At 42.6% G+C, this 19,689-nt stretch overlaps 1 protein-coding gene across 2 annotated transcripts; it reads right to left on the reverse strand.

Moving 5' to 3' along the window:
* Positions 1-605: 605 nt before the first annotated feature.
* On the reverse strand, positions 606-15,017 carry AIRE (autoimmune regulator). Of its 2 annotated transcripts, XM_053389685.1 has the most exons (13): positions 14,717-15,017; positions 13,722-13,896; positions 13,075-13,230; positions 12,238-12,312; positions 11,764-11,876; positions 9,986-10,063; positions 6,395-6,510; positions 5,752-5,848; positions 5,026-5,181; positions 4,618-4,739; positions 3,096-3,195; positions 1,854-1,922; positions 606-1,444 (listed from the first exon to the last, which is right to left on the reverse strand). In XM_053389685.1, the coding sequence occupies exons 1-13, from the start codon at positions 14,885-14,887 to the stop codon at positions 1,364-1,366; spliced, it is 1,509 nt and encodes a 502-aa protein (XP_053245660.1). In that variant the 5' UTR covers positions 14,888-15,017; the 3' UTR covers positions 606-1,363. The 2 variants fall into 2 exon arrangements, with proteins under 2 accessions (XP_053245660.1, XP_053245659.1); XM_053389684.1 differs by lacking the exon at positions 14,717-15,017 and having other exon boundaries at positions 1,354-1,922; positions 6,395-6,507; positions 13,722-13,919.
* Between the last annotated feature and the right edge of the window lie 4,672 nt (positions 15,018-19,689).

Genomic DNA, 19,689 nt, shown 5'->3' on the forward strand with positions numbered 1-19,689 from the left:
AAAATGTCCATGATATTCATGCACTAGAAAGCAATAAAATATTTGCTAGTTTCGCCTTACCCTCCAAATGCAGCCCAAATGGTTCTTACTGTTTCAAGTTGACTTTGGAAAAGCTTCCAGGAGAACAATTTTATCATTTAGGAGCAGCCATGACACCTTTAATGTTTTAACTCAGCATATAACATGAATTGCTACAAGGTGCTCTGCCATTAGTAGCCGTGAGAGACAAGCTATAAAGGACAAGCAGACTCACTCAAGGGCAGTCCACAAACACCTACAATATCACATAATCATAAGCAACACATATTAATTCATATTAGTAAACTCATAATAAATAATAATAATAATAATAATTTATTATTTGTACCCCGCCCATCTGGCTGGGTTTCCCCAGCCACTCTGGGCGGCTTCCAACAAGATGAAAGATACACTAAAATGTCACATATTAAAAACTTCCCTGAACAGGGCTGCCTTCAGATGTCTACTGAATGTCAGGTAGATGTTTATCGCTTTGACATCTGATGGGAGGGCGTTCCACAGGGCGGGCGCCACTACCGAGAAGGCACTCTGCCTGGCTCCCTGTAACTTGGCCTCTCGCAGTTATAAACTTTTAAGCCTGAAGAAGATTTCTTATATACCAGACATGGCTGGTAACCTGTGGGTTTTTGGATATTGTAGGACAGCAATCCCCATCATCCCTTACAATTGGCCACGCCACGCTGGCTGGCGCTGACGGCAGTTTGAGTCCCTGCCCTCTTGAATACTTTTGGTTCTATAATGTCCCCCTTAGGCAGCTTGGATTCCCCACATTTCAGTGCATCTGGGAAAATCTGCTGTGCTTTGTCTGCTTGTTACATGGTTTTTGCATAGTTTCCTCTTCATGCTGCCTGAGAACTGGAACCATAGCAATGGCTCCTGTAGAACCTCAAAAGTGTCTGATAATTTAATTTGCAGAGTAATAGGGAAAAGCTTCTGGTTAAATCTAGGCTGTAGCACACTATAGGAATGGCATAAAGTAATCTTATTGACAAAGGAAGCATGGAACTTGTCCAGGAAGAATGTTCAGAGGGACTTTGCTTTTGAAGCCCTCATCAAAAAATCTGTGGAAAAAAGAATATACTACAATTCAATTACTATCCCATCACTCAATTATTTGATGGGTGATTACGATAAGCTACTCAGGTACAGACTGAAAATATCAATTCTCTCAATTGGAGATGAGCAGAGAAGTATCAATTTAACAGAACTATATCATTGCGGTAATATAGACTACATGAAAGCAAGTAGTTTTGGGTGCCAATGTTTCAGCAAGAGACAATAGGAACATGTTTGACACAATAGCAAAACTGCCAAATCCAGAGTCCTATGAGAAAAATCCTTGAGTGTCTGACAGTGGACGAGGCATGCTCTGGAATGCCCAGTGCAAGATCCCATCAAAGGTATTCTGTAGGATTAGAGAGAAAAGAGGCATTTCTATTTGTTCACCAGGTCAACAGTACTGAAATAAGAGTAGCAATTCATAGGAGCAAAATGCAGGCAGCAGACAAATACAGAGCTGCTCTCCTGTTTTGAAGTACACAGACTGCACAGGTCCACCAGGCATAACTGATCTGCCATCCTTATTAGCAGCCCGGAGGAGTTTCTGCCGTGTTACTGGATGTGATGAAAGTGCTCTCAAGTTACAACTACTTGCAACGTGAAAGTGCAAAGTATTGAAATTAAGAACAAATTAATATCAAGGGGGACCTAAAATCTCCCAAATTATCTCAAGCACTGCGATGGACAGTTCCAGAATCCACAGACCTGTTCAGCACTGGACAAATTATAGCACAAGAAGATTTGTTTTCCATTACCTCCCCTAAGAGAGAGTCCAGATCATCCTTGTTCAGAAGGGGTTCAGTCCCAGCAGATTCTTCCACCACCTAGGATTCAAAATCTCATCTTACAGTGCAATCCTATGCATGTCTACTCAGAAGTAAGACCCAATTTGTTCAATGGGATTTACCCATTTATTGAATTGCAGCCTTAGTAATTCTCCATTATATAAATGCTGAATAACCTAGTCAACTCTAGGAAACTGGAAATTCCTTCTGCAGGATGTATGTAGCCTACAATCAGGGTAAAGACTGAATAATAGTAATAGTAATAATAATAATAATAATAATAATTTAATTTATACCCTGCCCATCTGGCTGGGTTTCCCCAGCCACTCTGGGCGGCTTCCAACAAAATATTAAAATACAATAGTCTGTTAAACATTAAAAGCTTCCCTAAACAGGGCTGCCTTCAGATGTCTTCTAAAAGTGGTAGTTGATTTTCTCTTTGACATCTGATGGGAGGGCGTTCCACAGGGCGGGTGCCACTACCGAGAAGGCCCTCTGCCTGGTTCCCTGTAACTTGGCTTCTCGCAGCAAGGGAACCGCCAGAAGGCCCTCGGCGCTGGACCTCAGCATCCAGGCAGAACGATGGGGGTGGAGACGCTCCTTCATGTATACTGAGCCCAGATGCAGCTTTCTTTTGCAGGGGAGGGGGTTGGTTTGATGGTAACTGACTCCCAGTGTTGTCCCTAAAAATGGCTCTGCCATCCAAAGTTAAAAGCTAGTGATGTTCAATTTGCAACTGAAGGACAAAGCTAAGAACTTTCTTTTTATATTATTGCTGTCTTCATCATTATATTCAAAGGATACATACCATGAGATGCACAACAATATCAAATTCAACTCATGTATACTGCAGTTTCCTTTATCCATTCTCCCTTCCTTCTTCCTTTGGCAACTTTTAATCCTCATCTATTGAGGGTAACCAAGTTTTTTGAATGTAATTATTTGCTCACATTCACACCCTCTTCCTGCCTGTTTCTCCTTCCTTCCACTGTATTATTAACACACTGATGTTATAGAAAATTAACAGGTATTAACAATAACAATGAGAACTCGTATAGTGTACGTCTGATTGTCAGACTTTGACTGGGATGACCCAAATTCAAGTCTCCACACAACCAGTTATCTCTCATCCTAATGGACCTCCACAGGGGAGCTGCAAAGATTAAACTCACTAGCTACTATAAAGTTGAAAAGATTTTGGAAAATCCAGACCTTTACCGCTCGTACTGTTGGGGTGTTTGAGTTTGTAGCTCCATCCAAGCTGATGGTCATGGGATGGTTGCTAGTGCAGGATTTGCACATTAAGATTCCACTAGAACAAAACACACAAAGGATCTTACCCTTTGAAGTCACAAACCTATATTTCAGAAAGCACAGATAACAGGTTAAAGCTGGACTGGACTACTTCAGGTCAACGAGGGGCCTCACATGGTTGAATGCTCTTCCATACAAAAATATTACACCCACATAGAAAACGAGATGTCAGGAAGAAAGTTAGGCTAGAACCTTTCTTCCTGAAACCTAGTTTTTCATATGCATGGATTCCTTTTTGTATGGTGGTTGAGATACTCAGTCATGTGAGCCCCCACCTGTACTGGTACAGGCCAGCCATATGCTTAGCTACTCAACTACTCTGCAGTGAGAAAAAGCCCTAAGAGGAGAGGAAGGAGAAACCATGCAAGATTGCCTGGTAAAACTCAAGGCTGATTCGTACAATTGAAAACTGATGTTGACCGTCCAACTGTATGAGTGAGCCATGAGACATCACTTTTGCTAACATTAAGCTCATTATGCAACCAGGCCCAGCTTCCAGTTGTATGATTCAGATTTGCTAGCAGAGAGCGCCTATTTAAAAAGTAATATAAGGACTTCAACATCACCTGTCGTTGGAGAGTAGCTAGTTGAAGTCCACACTGGACACTCCAGGATATAAACATGGTAAAATGCATGGATTCGTTTGGAAAACTCTGGATTTTGTCTGCTTTGAGATCAAGATGTTGCTTTGAGTAAAATACTAGAACATCTATCTGTGAAGGACTTAGGGTGGTGGCTTCAGGTAAAGTGTCCCCGCCCCCTAGTAAGAATCACCATTCTGGCACACCTGACACCTGTTCAAACAATAAATAGGCCACTCTCCATGTTCATCCTGTTACAGGGTAGCAGTATTCAGAAGAGCAGCACTTACATAAACAAAACTCCCATCTTGTGGTGCCTGTCCTCATTTCTGATCTGGTACTATGACACTGGGATGTGGGTGGCGCTGTGGGTTAAACTACAGAGCCTAGGACTTGCCAATCAGAAGGTCAGCGGTTCGAATCCCCGCGACAGGGTGAGCTCCCGTTGCTCGGTCCCTGCTCCTGCCAACCTAGCAGTTCGAAACCACGTCAAAGGCAAGTAGATAAATAGGTACCGCTCCGGCGGGAAGGTAAACAGCGTTTCCGTGCGCTGTTCTGGTTCGCCAGAAGCAGCTTAGTCATGCTGGCCACATGACCCGGAAGCTGTACGCCTGCTCCCTTGGCCAATAAAGCTAGATGAGCACCGCAACCCCATAGTCGGCCACGACTGGACCTAATGGTCAGGGGTCCCTTTACCTTTACTATGACATTAAACCAGGCTTAGTAAGCCACCATCTGGCTTACTCTCTCTCTCTCTCATGCTCTCTCACGCTCTCACAAACAAGAACTATAAAGTCTGGGGAGCTATGGATGGCTTAATTCTTGGATGTAAATGGCACCTGATTTGATCTGCATGGGCAGGAAAATGGCAGGGCCAGTGGAAAGCCCGGAAACACTTATTGCAGTAGATCAGGTCTCCTGCTTTCCTGCATACTCCACACTTCTCCCCAATGGTCAGCTTCTGTAAAGGGAAAAAAAGAAAGAATTTGGAGTCAGGTTTCTAGCAAATCATGGTCCTCTTCTTCTTCAGAGCTACCACGTGCTGCATGTGACCGTCCCGTCTTATGCTTGTCTGGTCCACTGCAATTGCTTTGATTTCTAACTTACCACTTCCATTGGGGCCATTGTAAGATTTTTCAGGGCCTCAGAAAAATGAACTAAGCAGAGTATAGTTTCATCACAGCAATGTTAGGAAATGGCTAAGCCCAGTGAATGGTGGAAAGTTCCACGGGAGATAAGATACTGACCAGCTGTTTCTCTGTTCCCACATTCTGAACTGTTGGCGGTGCCACACCAGATACTGGGGTCACAGAGAGCAAAGGCTGCCTGAGGGAGGCACACACAGGTTCCTTGATGAGAACCCTCCTTCCATCTTCTGTTGTTCTCTGGAGATATACAGCTCCCTAAGCAGGTATGCAAAATAAATATATTGATAGAATATATCACATTACTTGCATAAGAAGATTTGAGTTTGCTTTTTGTATTAAAAAAAGTGACTAAGTGTAATAATGAACACACTGAACTTCATTTTTACCATTTTACTTCTATTGCAATAATAAATATGATAGATTGTCCTACAAACGAATTATTTAAAAAAATAATTAAAGAGAGAAATGTCACACAGCAGTAATGGAAAACAGCCACAAGGGGTCACTGCAGGATACAATTTATATTTCAGCAGGGTTTTGGGGTGTTGGTCATGTGAAGGTGTTAAAACACCTTCAGAGACTGCAATTTTGTTGATATTAAAGATTATTGCATTCCAAAGGTCCGGGCCATTTATTCTCCCTTTTCTCACAAAGGAAAAGTGGACTGCAATAAATGTGCACAAAAAGACCATAAACAGCTGTTGAAGGAGACAAGAGCAACAGAGCAGTTTCTTTGAGTTGCTTCACGGAGAAAATTTTCCCGCAAGGCAGAGGAAAAGAGAGGATCGTGAAGGGACACAGAGAAATCAAGGATCATAATTATACCTGTGTTTGAGAAAGGGCATTCCTGCTGTTCTCTTCTCCATTGCCCCTGTATTGTTTCGATTGCCCGGAGGAGCAGGAATCGCACCTCCATGTCCCGCTGCTCAGTGTCCCGAGGGGAAAAAGACAGGAGCATGATCGTGAATAGCAAGTAGAGAAAGAGAGGAAGAAATGGATGAAACAAGTTAAGCAAATGTAAACAAAAACAGTCCCCCACTCACCCACCCAATGGAAAATGGCATATCTACCACCAGTCTCAGACACACTATTGCAAGTGAGGGCAGGAAGACATAAACAAATTGCACACAGGAAAGATCCTGAGAAATAAAAGGATGGGTGCCTTTCCCTCCTAGGCCACTCCCTGTTCCTAGAAGAGAAGAGGCTCTGCGCAAGTCCGGTAATCATCTTCATCTGCTGTGAGAACTGTGGTTGGGGTTAGGCCAATATGCTCTCCGAACATGCACAAGGAAGATCAGCTGTAAAAACTGTCTGATCATGGTCCAGATACTTGTTTCAAGCCATTATATCCTGGATTTCTAGCAAGCAAGCATTTAAGGTGGCTTATAATCAAAATAAAACCTGTTCTGCACCCAGATCTTGATGTGATTCCAGGGGGCTATGGAAATACCAGCAGAACTGTCATTACCTGGGAATCTCTGTCAGTGGTGGCACAAGGCAGGTGAGATGAAAGGCCTTGGGGCATCCATCACAGCAGATCAGCTCCCCACCATCCCTGCAGACGGCACATTCGTCATCGTTCTTCTGGCCCAGCAAAATTTGGGAGAATTGAAATAGAATAAAGACTCCATTTTCAGACGGATTCTCTCTACATGGCTAGGGACCTACACACACCTACAGCCACCTATCCAGATCACCAGCCTCTGCTACTTTCATCATCAACACTTAAAGTGCATAAAATTGATTAAATGCTCTACACAGGTTTTTTTTTTAAAGGGATTGCGAGACTCCAGGATTGGACACAACACAAAAGGAAAAAGGAATGGGGAGGGAAGAGGAATGCAAGAAAGTCCAGGCAACAATTTATGAAGTTACATAATCTCAAGTGCACACATCCACAACCCAGCCGCTCTAGTCCCACTTCCCTTACAGCTCTGCAGTCTCAGGGCAACAGGGAGTTAGAGCAGAGAGCTCTTTCTGGCAGGCAAGATCCCTAGAAATGGGTGAATTAATTGCAACACTGGAAATACATGAAACAGACAGAATTAAAGGGAGGTTTGCCCTTGCTCTGGCTCTTATTGAACTCTGCTTTGAGACAGAACATCCAAGAAAATAGCGTCACACCTTTGGTCATTTGTGCAGCAGAGTCTGATGCAGCAGGAACGCTTGACAGTAATAAAGTACAGTGCTGCTTCCTGTAGGAAACGGGGCTTGTTCTGTCCTTTGCGCTTTGCTTCTTTCTTCAAATTCTGCTTTTCCAAAACTTGAGAGCCTTGGTGGGAGGCACAGAGGGCATGCAATGGACATTGTAACTGAGCCTCTGCAAGTTTTGCTAATTTGCCCTTATTAAGAGAGATGGCTTCAGAAGCAAAACCCAACTGAGCAGGGGAAAGTGAGGACCAACACTGGCTTTGATGTGCAAGGTGTTCCTTGCTGTGCAACAGCCTTTAACTGTGAAATCTTTGGGGAATTCCATTCTGGCAAGAGCGGCACTAAGCTCTGCCAAGGAGAAATGATTCTCATGGTGAAACCTTGTCCCATGGGTGAATCTGGCACCAGTATAAGAAGCTGAGGAAACCTGGGACTTCCCAAGTGGGGTAAAACTTTCAAGACATAATGAACTATGTGGCTTGGTGGAGATTCATTTTCTGCTTAAGAGCATCAGAAATGCAAGGCAAAGGGAAAAGAGGAAGGGTATCTTTTTATACCCGACGGCGGCAGCAAGAGTTCTGATTGGGGCAAAATGGAAGAGTAATGAAATCCCCTCTATACAAGATTGGATCCAAAAGCTGACAGAATATGCTGAATTAGACGGTCTATCAGAAAAAATAAAGAATAAATCAAAACAGGAATTTGTTTCAAAATGGGAGGTTTTCAAAGAATATTTGAAAAATAAATACAGTAGTTTAAATTTGTTGCAGCATTCGAGGAACTTCAGTAATAGTTGCAAGGTAGATATAAGAAATTAGATATATTAAGAAAAAGTTTAATTATGATAAAAGTGTGTATTGGCAATAAGTAATATGAAATCGAAATATGGAATAGATGGGAGGTTGGGTCTTTAGTGTTAAGACCAATATATGTTTTATTGTTTGTTAAGAAAATTATGTGTCTATGGTTATTCCTGTGTGTGATTTGGTATTTGTGCTTTTTCTTTTTTCTTGCTGTATCAATAAAAAAAGAAGAAGAAAGAAATGCAAGGCAAAGGGTAGCACTCAACATGCCTGTGTCAGATGTGCCTCTGTCTAGGACAGCTGGGATGCTCAGCACATCTTCTCTATAAAGAAACACTAGTTTTCAGGCCAAAAGACTGGCTTCGGTTTTAGGCATGATTTGTGAATGTGGTGACATCTACACCATTCATTTAAAACACAAGGCTTCCCCCAAGGAATCCTGGGAACTGTAGTTTACACCTCACGGAGCTACAATATCCAGTAACCTTAAACTACATTCCCCAGGATTCTCCAGGGGAAAACAATGTGCTTTAAATATATGGCGTGGGTGTGACCCGACTGTACTGCAGCAAGAGGCTTGCACAGTCTGTGACTCTCACTCCGTCCAGTCTTAATCAGTGTCCAATTTCTGTGGCTTTTACATTTAAAAAAGCGAAGACCATTTCATATTTTCTCTGGCAGATGTGTTTCCAGGTGCCACTGTGTGCATCTCACAACAAACATCATAATGTTTGCCTGCAGTAACCACATGGGGACGTGTGTCTGTAATCCCATGAGGTGATGCACCGGGGAGTTACCATGGGTTGCCTCCTTTGCAGGTTTCCAGATGTATTTTCCAAAAGCTACAGTGCTGACTGCTTATATGTGGAGTAGCTACTTGGGAAATACACCTGCAGCATAAAAGCACAAGGCATCTCTCCTTAAAAGTTGCTTATGCCTTCAACTTGTTCGAACAGACAAACTGCCCAACTACCCTCCTTCCATATTTTCTTTTTTCCTCTCTCTCTTTAAATTTAGCATAATGCTGAAAATACAGATGCTAAAAATACCTACAAATATGTCCCATTTCATATGTGTATGCGTACACATTTGATTATGTTTAATCTCAGGGTTTTCCCCTTCCTGACAATACCCAGTGTGCCTGTTTGTTTAGAAAATGTCTGTACAGGGGGGCGAGAAAGGGTTAAAAATGTAGACCAATAGGAAAGCTGGAGGCGGAGCCTACCTGTTTATAAAAGGGCTTAGCACGAGGTTTGAGTTAGTTGATGGTGGGTAGTTGGTTGGTTTTAGTGAGCTGGTTGGTTGGGAAAGGCAGTTGGAAAAGCAGTTGGAATTAGAGAGACAGTTAGTGCAGTGGGTTCTTGTGTGAGGGGAGGTAGAAGAGATAGAGACAGGATAAAATAAGACTAAGAAGGTAAAGAGTAACAACGTTTGGAATGCAGTCAAAGTTTGTTTGTGTCTACAATAAACTACACTCTTCTTTGTTACCTTGAGAACCTGACTGAAACTAAGTGATTTTACCAGAGAGGACTTGGTTGGTGGCAGTGGATTAGTGGTGTATGGGTCAATAGTCTGTGAGACGACCGGGGGCTCCGTACGAACGCCACACCCAGCCCATGAGTTCTAAATCCCATAAGGGTGGAAACTCCACTTGCTTCTATTTGCACGCTAAAAAAGTGTTTGAGTGGATAGTACACTTGAACTGGACTGGGTAGACCCGAGTTCAAATCCCCATTCAGCCACAAAGCTAACTGGGAGACTTTAGGAAAAGTCACGTTTTATCTCTCTGCCCAACCTACCTCACAGGGTTCTGGTGAAGATAAAGTAGGATAAATAATCCTACGTAAACCACCTGAATTCCTTTCCAGGAAGGGTAGAATACAAATATGATGAATAACAAAATAAAACAATGTTGTGTGAACAGTTTTCCATGTTACTAAAAAAAAAAAAACAGCAAGAAATCCCACTATACAAAGAGGTGGAAATATATGAAGAACAGGAGAAACCTCCTCCATTAAAAACATAGCCATATATGAAGAGCACTGGCAGAGGGAAGCTGACATACCTTTAGCACAGGGAAAGGAAAATGACATTCTTTTTGTTACCTGCTGGGGGGCTGGATCCACAGTGTGGAAATGGATGGTAGGGCAACTATTCTGCAAGTTTGCTTTTTGATCTCCATTCTGAAAATCAAGAGAAGAATTATGAACCAAGGAGTAAGTCCACCCCACTGATCATAGCAGTTATTCCAAGTAGGACTGTCCCAGACCTGCCTTCCCTAACCTGGTGCACTCTAGATGCAGCATGGGCTGATGGGAATTGTAGTCAGAAACATCTTTAAGGAGGCACCAGGTTGGAAAAGGCTGCACTACATGAGGGTCACAATGCATAGTGTTGGTGCTTCAGTGTGTTTGTACTTTGAAAAGCTAAAATGATGCTCCTCTCCAGCTCCTCCCCAATGCCACTGGAGATGTTCTTCTGTCTCCCTAAGAAAACTGACAGGTATGGGTCATCCATGGGTCTTGTAGTAAAGTTATTAATTAATGTTGTTCTATCTGATGCTGCCTTTTGCAGCAGCTGTGATGATAACGCACAAGTTCATTTATTATTTAAAAGCTTCTCTAAACAACTTAATATTTTAAAAAATCTCTAAGCAGTACACATAAAATTCTCTCCTGGTATGCCCCACGGAGAGCCTCAAGGTCCATAAATAGCAACACCCTAGTGGTCCCGGGCCTTAAGGAAGTTAGATTAGCTTCAACCAGAGCCAGGGCCTTTTCAACTCTGGCTCCGGCCTGGTGGAACGCTCTGCCTCATGAGACCAGGGCCCTGCAGGATCTGATTTCTTTCCGCAGGGCCTGTAAGACAGAGTTGTTCCGCCTGGCCTTTGGCTTGGAGCCAATTTGATTCCCTCCCTCTCTTTCTTTTTTCTTTTCCTTCTCCTCCTGCGATGAGGCTACATTTTAATATTTTAATGTTCCATTATTTTAATGTTGTATTTTAATTTTGTTTTTAAGTTGTATTCATTCAATTTGTTTTTATTATTGCTTGTAAGCCGCTCTGAGCCCGGCCTTGGCTGGGGAGGGCGGGGTATAAATAAAAATTATTATTCTTATTCTAAAAACAATAAAAGAGCGCCATAAAGGCTTTGCAACAGACATACATTAAAACACAGCTGATCCAGAACCTAACAACACTGGATCAGCTATAAATTTCTCCTCTGTAGCCTTTGAACTTTGACTGGAATGTGCAGAAAACTCACACAAGCTTCCCCACAGGTAAAAGAGTCAAGTTGAGTTGTGAGGCAAAGAGGCACAAGACACACCTGAAGGAAGGGTGTTGGTTGGAGTGTTCAGCTGAATAGGACTCCTGCATCTTCAGTAGTTGTGCAGAAGAAGGAATTTCAGCCGTTGTAGCTACCATTGAACCTACTACTCTTGTTGCAATTCCCTCTTCTAAGCAGCTATTAAAAGTGCAAGAGCCCAGCCCTCCTTGTTTCTGTCTGACTCTCGGGTGCAGTATTAGACTAAGGCTTCACTTACGCAACTGCTTGTTCTGTTCTACCAGTAAATTCCCTGAGTGAGGTGGGTGGGTGGGTCATGTGATTCGCTTGCCATGAGCCGAAGCTGCTGGGTTTGCCCCTTAATAGAGAGGTTGGTAATTGCACACAGAAGTAATTGTGAAGCACCTGACTGCAGGTGCTGCATAAACAAAAACCGGCAGTATCTGCCCTTGGCAAAACCAATGCCATGATCCACTCACCTGGCACTGTGGTCTGAAGGACTCTGTGGCCCTCAAAGCTTGCTAGTAACTTCAAGGCAAAAGAGGCAGAGAAAATGTGAAAGGATTAGAAGTATATTGTGTGGCATATGTATTTACAGACCTGGGATTCTTTAGCTTTCCCGCTGGGCTTCAGATCCTGAGCTTTGTTCCTCTCTTCCAGTTTGTCGGCTGCATAAAACTCACCACCAATTTTGATGCATTTTTTAGTGTCACCTGGAAAATGGAAGATCACACTGGATTTACCTCATCAAAGCAGGGACACAGAATTCATACAGTCTAAATTTTTATATCAGCTTAATTGCCCTCGGTTTGATGTAGAACAGGGTGACGGATCTTTGCCTCTCCTGATATTGTTGGGACTCCAGCTCCCATCAGCCCCAGCCAGTGTGGCCAGTAGGCCACAATAATGGGAGATGTAGTCCAACAAAATATGGAGGGCCACAGGATCCTCATCCCTGATCTAGAATCTAAGTAAGAAGAAACAGAGTTTGGTCACTTCTGAGTGAAATAAGTGAAGGTACCGTGTTAGGTCAGTGCTGGATAGATACAAAGAACGGCAAAGTGCTGCACATACCACCATGCGAAAGGGGATAATGCTGGGTCTCAACATTTTCTGACTTCTTCACAGATTTTGCCTTTGGAAGGGATCCTGTTGATTTATAGGACACGCATTACAATACTGAAAACAAGGCCTGCCCCTCCCTGAATAAACAGCAAGTATGTGTTTAGGACAGGGGTCAGCAAACTTTTTCAGCAAGGGGCTGGTCCACTGTTCCTCAGAACTTGTGGGGGGCCAGACTATTTTTTTTGGGGGGGGGGAATGAACGAATTCCTATGCCCCACAAATAACCCAGAGATGCATTTTAAATAAAAGGACACATTCTACTCATGTAAAAACACGCTGATTCCTGAACCGTCTGCAGGCCGGATTTAGAAGGCGATTGGGCCAGATCCGGCCCCCGGGCCTTAGTTTGCCTACCCATGACCTAGCTCCTAGTATTGCAGCTGAGGTGGCCTCTCCCTCCCTAACCACCACCACCCTGAATGAGGAGAAGGAGAGCTGTAGCTCTGAGAAGAAGGAGATCTAGTTTTCAGAAAGTTCTTGCCTTGGCTGTTTTTTAAAAAATATATTTTTAAACTGATGCTCAGTTCATTAGCATTGCATGGAAACTGCTTTGCAAAGCTCGCCTGAAAACTGGTATATCAATATCTTCAATAAAACAAATCAAGGTAGTGAAATACTACCAAAAAAGAGAATGGCTTGTGCTGATGTTCTTGAAACTGAAAATTCTCATTCCAGGTTCCTTATTTCTTCCTGGAGGAAATCCATTCCTAATCCTCTTTGGCATGTTTAATATCAACTCTTGCATCCACAAAAAGCACAGCAAAACCCCAGCAAATAGTTCTATACCAAGGTGTGAGTCGCCTTTTGCTGAAAGTTGAGGTGGGTGCAAAGCATCTTTTTCATCTGTTGCTTTCCTCTTCCCTTGGGATTTGTGCTGAGTCAATACCTTAGGACTGGCTGAGAGCTTCCTTGCCCTGCTGCAATACCTACTGAGATCCAGGTCTGAAAAGAAAGCAAATTCTGAGACTGGAGGCATGTCTAGACAGGGCTTAATATTGTAAATGAGGCAACAATGGGTTGCTAGCAACAAGCTTTTCTTATTCTTATATTTTCCCCATAAACGGTAAATACAGATTAAACAAGGTATAATGCAGTGGGAAATATAGGCTGGCATTTTGATGCCAAAGATATGTGGACACTGCAAATAAATGTGTATGCATAAGGAGCATGGATCCACAATAAGCACTCATCCATAAGTCTGTTTTGCGGGATTCTCGCCTGATTATAGAAATTGTGCTTCAGGGTGGGGGAAATTGTCCCTGGAGCAGGAAAACACATTATATTATGCAGTAAAATAAACAAGCTAAACAAGAAAGGTGAATAAATAAATGATTCCCAGCTTTAAAACATGAGAGAGGCGTTTCTGAATCTATTTCCACTTATATTTCACTCATCTTCCATTTCTTCATGGCTATGATGACTTCAGCAAATACCTTTAGGAAAGCTGCTTCGAATGGACTGGAGCTTGGAATATCTCTCCAGGTTATAATCCTTGAAGAGAACCCTCCAGAAGTCCCGGATGGAAGAGGAGTCCTGGCTCAACAGCCACGTTAACATGGCATGGAAGGCCTTGTGGCAGCCATCCTTTTCCTTCAGATGGAGAGTATCCTTCGGGGAGAAAGAAAAAGCAAGGCTAGTCTACTTTCCAAATACTGGTAGATTTAACTGCTCCCCTAAATTGCTCAGGTACACTGCAGTCAAATCTGTCTTCTGCAGTTACAGCAAGAGTCTCAAATTCTGGCACTGCAGATAAAGTCCCGGGGACATATTATAGACTGAAGAACAACAACTGTGAAGTGCCAATAATGCTGAAAAAAGGGGAAACCAATGAATTAAACATGGGCCATCACACAAGCACTCCAGAACTGCTCATCTCATGAACTGCTCACTTTGAAGGTCTACAAAACAATAGTGCTTCCCAAGGCTTAATATTGTAGCTAATGCTAGTGCTAATTAGAGTAGACCCATTGACATTAATAAAACTAAATTAGTAATGTTCATTAATTTTTATTTGGTCTGCTCTGATTGTTCACAGCCCTTAGGATTTTGTGCCATTTGCAAGGATTTTCATACAACACCCATGATCTTTGGTGTAAAATAATATACGATGTACACTGAGATTCATGACTACAAATTGGTGCTATGATACAAGCAGTATCAACCGCAAATAAAAACCCCTCTTTTTCTACCTGACCTCCCTAACTGGGTTCAGAGAAACAAAATAAAACCACCAGATTAAAATTTCAGAGAACAATAAAAGAAATGAAGGCCAGGAAGGAGTCATAGTTCAGCAGTACACAAACAAAAAAAGGGCAGGTATATATAACTTATCCTCTATACAAATTATATGCATGCCACAAGAGATTGTTCTAGTAGTCAGTAGGAAAACTTGAAGTATATATCATCTCATTGTTCTTATTTCTCTCACCTTGAACATCTTTTCCGTGACAATGTCATGATCTGCCAGTCCGTGGAGCAATGGGAAGACATCGTCGACTGCCATGGAGATCTCTGTGCGATAAAGTTTAAGTAATTTCCGCAGGTCTCCTTCTCCTAAAGGTTTGTTATCAGAACCGAACATCCTGAGACAGGGTAACATTTACAGGATTGTTAGAAGCATCCATCTTCCATGCCCATTTCTGGTCACGGTGCAGCTGCTAACCCTTACTAAAGGATACCTTAATTTTGATGTACACTTGCTTGGGTCATGGCAGATGCTGTGAAGGAACATGCATCTTGGGTAGAAGTGACCGTACAAGTCAGATCCTGGCTTATTTTAGAAACCTCACTCTCAAGACCACCTGCCTGTGGAAATTCAGATTTGCAAGTATAGCTTGTAAAAAGAAACTCATATTTATATCATTCCTTTTCTATTACTCATTGTCTTTCACTTCTTCAATGACTGCTGAACATCCAGATTAGATTTGTTTTGCTTGCTCTGTCTTTGCTAAACAAAGGAGGAAGGTGGTCTTATTGGCCTCACCTGTCAAAAGGAGATGTTATTTGGTATCTGTATTTCACATGAACCTGTTTCTGTAATTCCCTGTGCTTTTTATATGCTCAGTCTGTGGAGCATGGAGTGGGAGTGTAATGAAAAACAACCACCACCAAAGAACCCTGTTGGTGAACCAATAGAATCGCAGTGATGACCCTCTGATAGATCTGGGAAGCTGAAGCTATCTCCAATTAAGTCTATTTGGCTTGCTTCGTTTTCTGAAAATGCTTGAGAGATTTTCACTCCACCCTACACCATCTGCACACACTTACAGGACTGGAAAATGGAAGGATTATGGGAGGTACTTTTCAAAACAAGACATGGATTGGGCTCTATTGGCTCAGTGTTGGGGCTATGTTAGTGCTTTAAAAAAAACACAGTACAGTACAATGTATTCAAAGGTGACGACAATCCATTGCACAGCCACCCTGAGTAATAAACCATAGATTCATGTTATGTCAGAAGATATAGTTACATTTGTCAATTTCCAAATTCCAAATTAAAGAACCCCTTGGGTGGGTCTAGAGCAAGGGAGAATCTGGGGTGATCTGGGATGCAGCCCTAATATAATCTAGCAGGTCAATTTCACGGGTGCAGCCAGCATGAAATCCACTGGATCATGATTGGCATTATTGTGGGTGGATCTTGATTTGCAGAAATTTGGGAAAACCCAGATTATATGGTCCATTGAGAGCCTGATATCAGTTTTCTGGTGGAACATGGCTTTACTAGGCAAACAAGTACATTGTTGACTGGCTGGCAGCCCGTAATATTTTCCATCTTTAAGTCAAATCAAGGGATCCTTTATTGCAGATTGATAGGGAAGAAATCCTTAGGTCCACAAATAAGAGTTGCTTCTCCAAATCATTTCTGCAAGTAGCTAAGGATTGCTGGTTATGCTCCTAGTAAGATCTGTGGGTTGCCCCACCCTTCCAAACTTCAATGGACTTCCCAGAATTATTTTAGAAACCAAACACTTCTCTTAATTGTTCTCCAGTGTAATTCAGGATGGCTGGCAGCAGTTAATTACAAGCAGTGGGTGGGTTTGTTTACTTTTTACATGCTAAATCTGGGAGAACAAGTTCAGAGATGAAAACTCATGCAAACTCCCAAGCATACCACTGGCTTCAAAGCACCTTGAAACATTGCTGTCAGTGGCAGGATTTATAAACTTTGATACCTAGCTATTATCTCTTAACTGCATGGAACTCTTCCTACTGGATGAAGCTAAAAAAAGGACAAGGCTTATTTATAGTCACCTAAAATAGGGTTACACAACTCCAATTACTCTGTGGTCACTTTGGGGGGGGCAAATTTAAACCCTCCCCCTTTAAAAATGTCATACTCGTTTAACCACCTTTTCTTCTCCATGGCCCATGGAACTGGCAGAGCAAAAAGCTGAGAGACCAAGTGGAGATGGAGCCAGAACCAACTAATTCTATGTCTGCCCCTATTCTCTTTACCATGGGTAGGCAAACTAAGGCCCAGGGGCTGGATCTGGCCCAATCGCCTTCTAAATCTGGCCCGCACGTGGTCCAGGACGTAGCGTGTTTTTACATGAGTAGAATGTGTGCTTTTATTTAAAATGCATTTCTGGGTTATTTGTGGGGCATAGGAACTTGTTCATTCCCCCCCCCCATATAGTCTGGCCCACCCCAAGGTCTGAGGGACAGTGCACCATCCCCCTGCTGAAAAAGTTTGCTGACCCCTGCTCTTTACTATAGTGGTACCTTGGGTTACATACACTTCAGGTTACAGACTCTGCTAACCCAGAAATATTACCTCGGGTTAAGAACTTTGCTTCAGGATGAGAACAGAAATCGTGCAGCGGTGGCGCAGTGATGCTTCAGGTTAAGAACAGTTTCAGGTTAAGAACAGACCTCCAGAACGAATTAAGTTCTTAACCTGAGGTACCACTGTATTGAAAATCATACATAGTAGGTGGGAAAGCTTATTTCTATGGAGGGCCACTGACTCACAAGTGTCATTTGGGGTCTGAGCCTATGTTGGGTGGAGCCATCTCTTCCTGCCACCCACTTTTCTCTTTCTTCTAATCACCAGAACATGCCCCTGCCCCAAGAGGTGTTCTTGCCTTGCCCCAGATCTCGCACAGCATCTGTGAAGTGCAGCATGAAGTCAGGGACAAAAGGGAGTGCCTCTACTATTCCCCTAAAGTCTGAAGCCAATGGGCAGCAGCAGAGACATGCCGGATTTCCGCCTCTGTACCTGTTGGATGGCTGGAGCTCCAAAGGAAACATACAACGTAGGGTGCCTTCAGACAGCCGCATTTAGTGCCCTAGTCCCACCCCAATCAGCATTTCCCAAGGGGAGATCACGGGGGCCAAGGTGAGTGAGATAGGATAAACCACAGTATGGCTGTTTGGCTCCATAGTCCACCTGTGGAGAAAGTGGTGCCAATGCTATCACATGCCCCTGAAGACAAGGAACAGAGCAGTGTCCATAGAGTGAGGCATTCAGCCACACCTCCAGTTTTTGCATTGGAGACTGTGCTTTGTGCAAAGAAGCTCCCAGGTTTAATCCCCAGTTATCTCCAGGTAAGGCTAGTTAAGACTCCCATCTGAAATCCTAGAACCAATGGTTTGACTTGGTACAACCATGCACACCCTTGATGTTTCTATTTGTGAGGAAAGGCTCCAAATGAGTATATGGAATTCTCCATGGGAGCCACAGTCAGCTGCAGTTTTAGCTAAGAGATCAAAAGATAGTCATTCATATGCTTACAGCAGAAGGTTCCTAGCTAAAATTGTAATTATTGTTGAAAAGTTTTGGTCATCCAACAATCTTTTTCTAGGCACTACCCCCCCCCCAAAAGCCCCACTCCCATGGTGCACAGATTATACCATCAAGATGATGTAGACAGCCAATTGTAAGTCTCTGAGCAGATCATTGCGAGCTTTTCTCAAGCCATGTAGGATTCAATTTTTTAAAACTTTATTGGGTAACAGAAGCATGCTATACCTGGAAGTCGATAGATAGCCACAAGCATACTGTGACTTTGGTACAAGATATCTCCTGCTGCAAGAAGCAAGGCACCACATTTTGCAGCAAAGTAGATTTCCAAGTGGTTGTTAAAGAACGTTATTGCTGCCAAGGATCAAGGACATTAACACCTTATGTTACCTAGGCCTGGTGCTTGGCAACACTTTCAAGGCAGTGGGGCTATTCCCCTGTGCACAGTTTAAGCCAAGTTAGGCAGCAACGGCAACAAGAGGGCTGGGGAGAGGACTTCTTATAGTTCTGGTCCCCCAGCACCTCCACCGAGAGTTCTGAAAGCAGAAGCTGCAGCTATCATCTGCCCACTGAGGCCTACAAGACGCAGGTGAAAGTGTTGCATGAATGTGCTTGAGAATAATTTAATTGCTCTCCTTCTAGGAGCTCTTGTTGGAAAATAGTATATATTGTAAATAAATCAAGTCATTCGAGTATGAAAGTAGGAAGAGAAGCCTCAACAGTGGACGGATTTGATGAAAAACCCTCAGGCAGAGCAAGAGGCTTACTAGTCTGTTTAGAAATGCAGTCTTGGTAATCAGACACTTCTATACATGCAGAAGCATCTGACATTTTATGTCATCAAAGAACACAAAATGTCAAAATTTTCAGAAGCAAAAACAATCAACACTTTCTCTTTTGCTGCTTCTTTTGAACATGACCGGTCTATCAAGAAAATCAACACGATCTTTTGGCCGGCCTGCCATCAACAAATTCCAGAAACCTTTAGCACTGGGCCTGATTATTGGTACTTTTTAAAATAAAAAAGTAGGATTAATTCAGCAGTAATGCGACAATCACACGCTTACTACTAAATCATATATTTCCCCCCCCCCCATTACTTTGAGTTTTAAATGAACCTAACCAATATGAACACATGGAAAAAGAAAAATTAGCTGCTTTTTTGCAATGTATGGAGCGAGGCATTTGTATGTATGCTACAGAACATATATCATTTGAATTACCCCTTCCAGGAAACAAAAAAGATTTTTGATCCCTAAAACATTAAACTCAAGAGTGACTGAATCTCATTCTGACAATTTCCTTCATTCGAAGGTTCAAAATTTGCCTGTGCAGAAAATATATTGCAATTTGGGGAGGTATTTAATATTAGGACCAATGAGGGATGATAATTTTAGGCATTTGGTTAGCTTATCTTGACTGGGAATGGAAACACAACTTCAAAATTAACTATGACTATTGAATGCAAACATTTGGAAATATCCATCTAAAAACTTTAAAGGAGACAAATTTTAATGGAAGCACTGTCACTACCATTAGTGATGGCTCACTTGTTTTCCCGAAAAAAGAGGGTGCTTTTATTGCTTCAAAGATCCAGTGAAACTGTTTGCATTACTGACATAATGCACATCACCCAATTACATTACAATTAATTG

Source organism: Podarcis raffonei, chromosome 5 (genome assembly GCF_027172205.1).
Source record: "Podarcis raffonei isolate rPodRaf1 chromosome 5, rPodRaf1.pri, whole genome shotgun sequence".
NCBI lineage: Eukaryota > Metazoa > Chordata > Lepidosauria > Squamata > Lacertidae > Podarcis > Podarcis raffonei.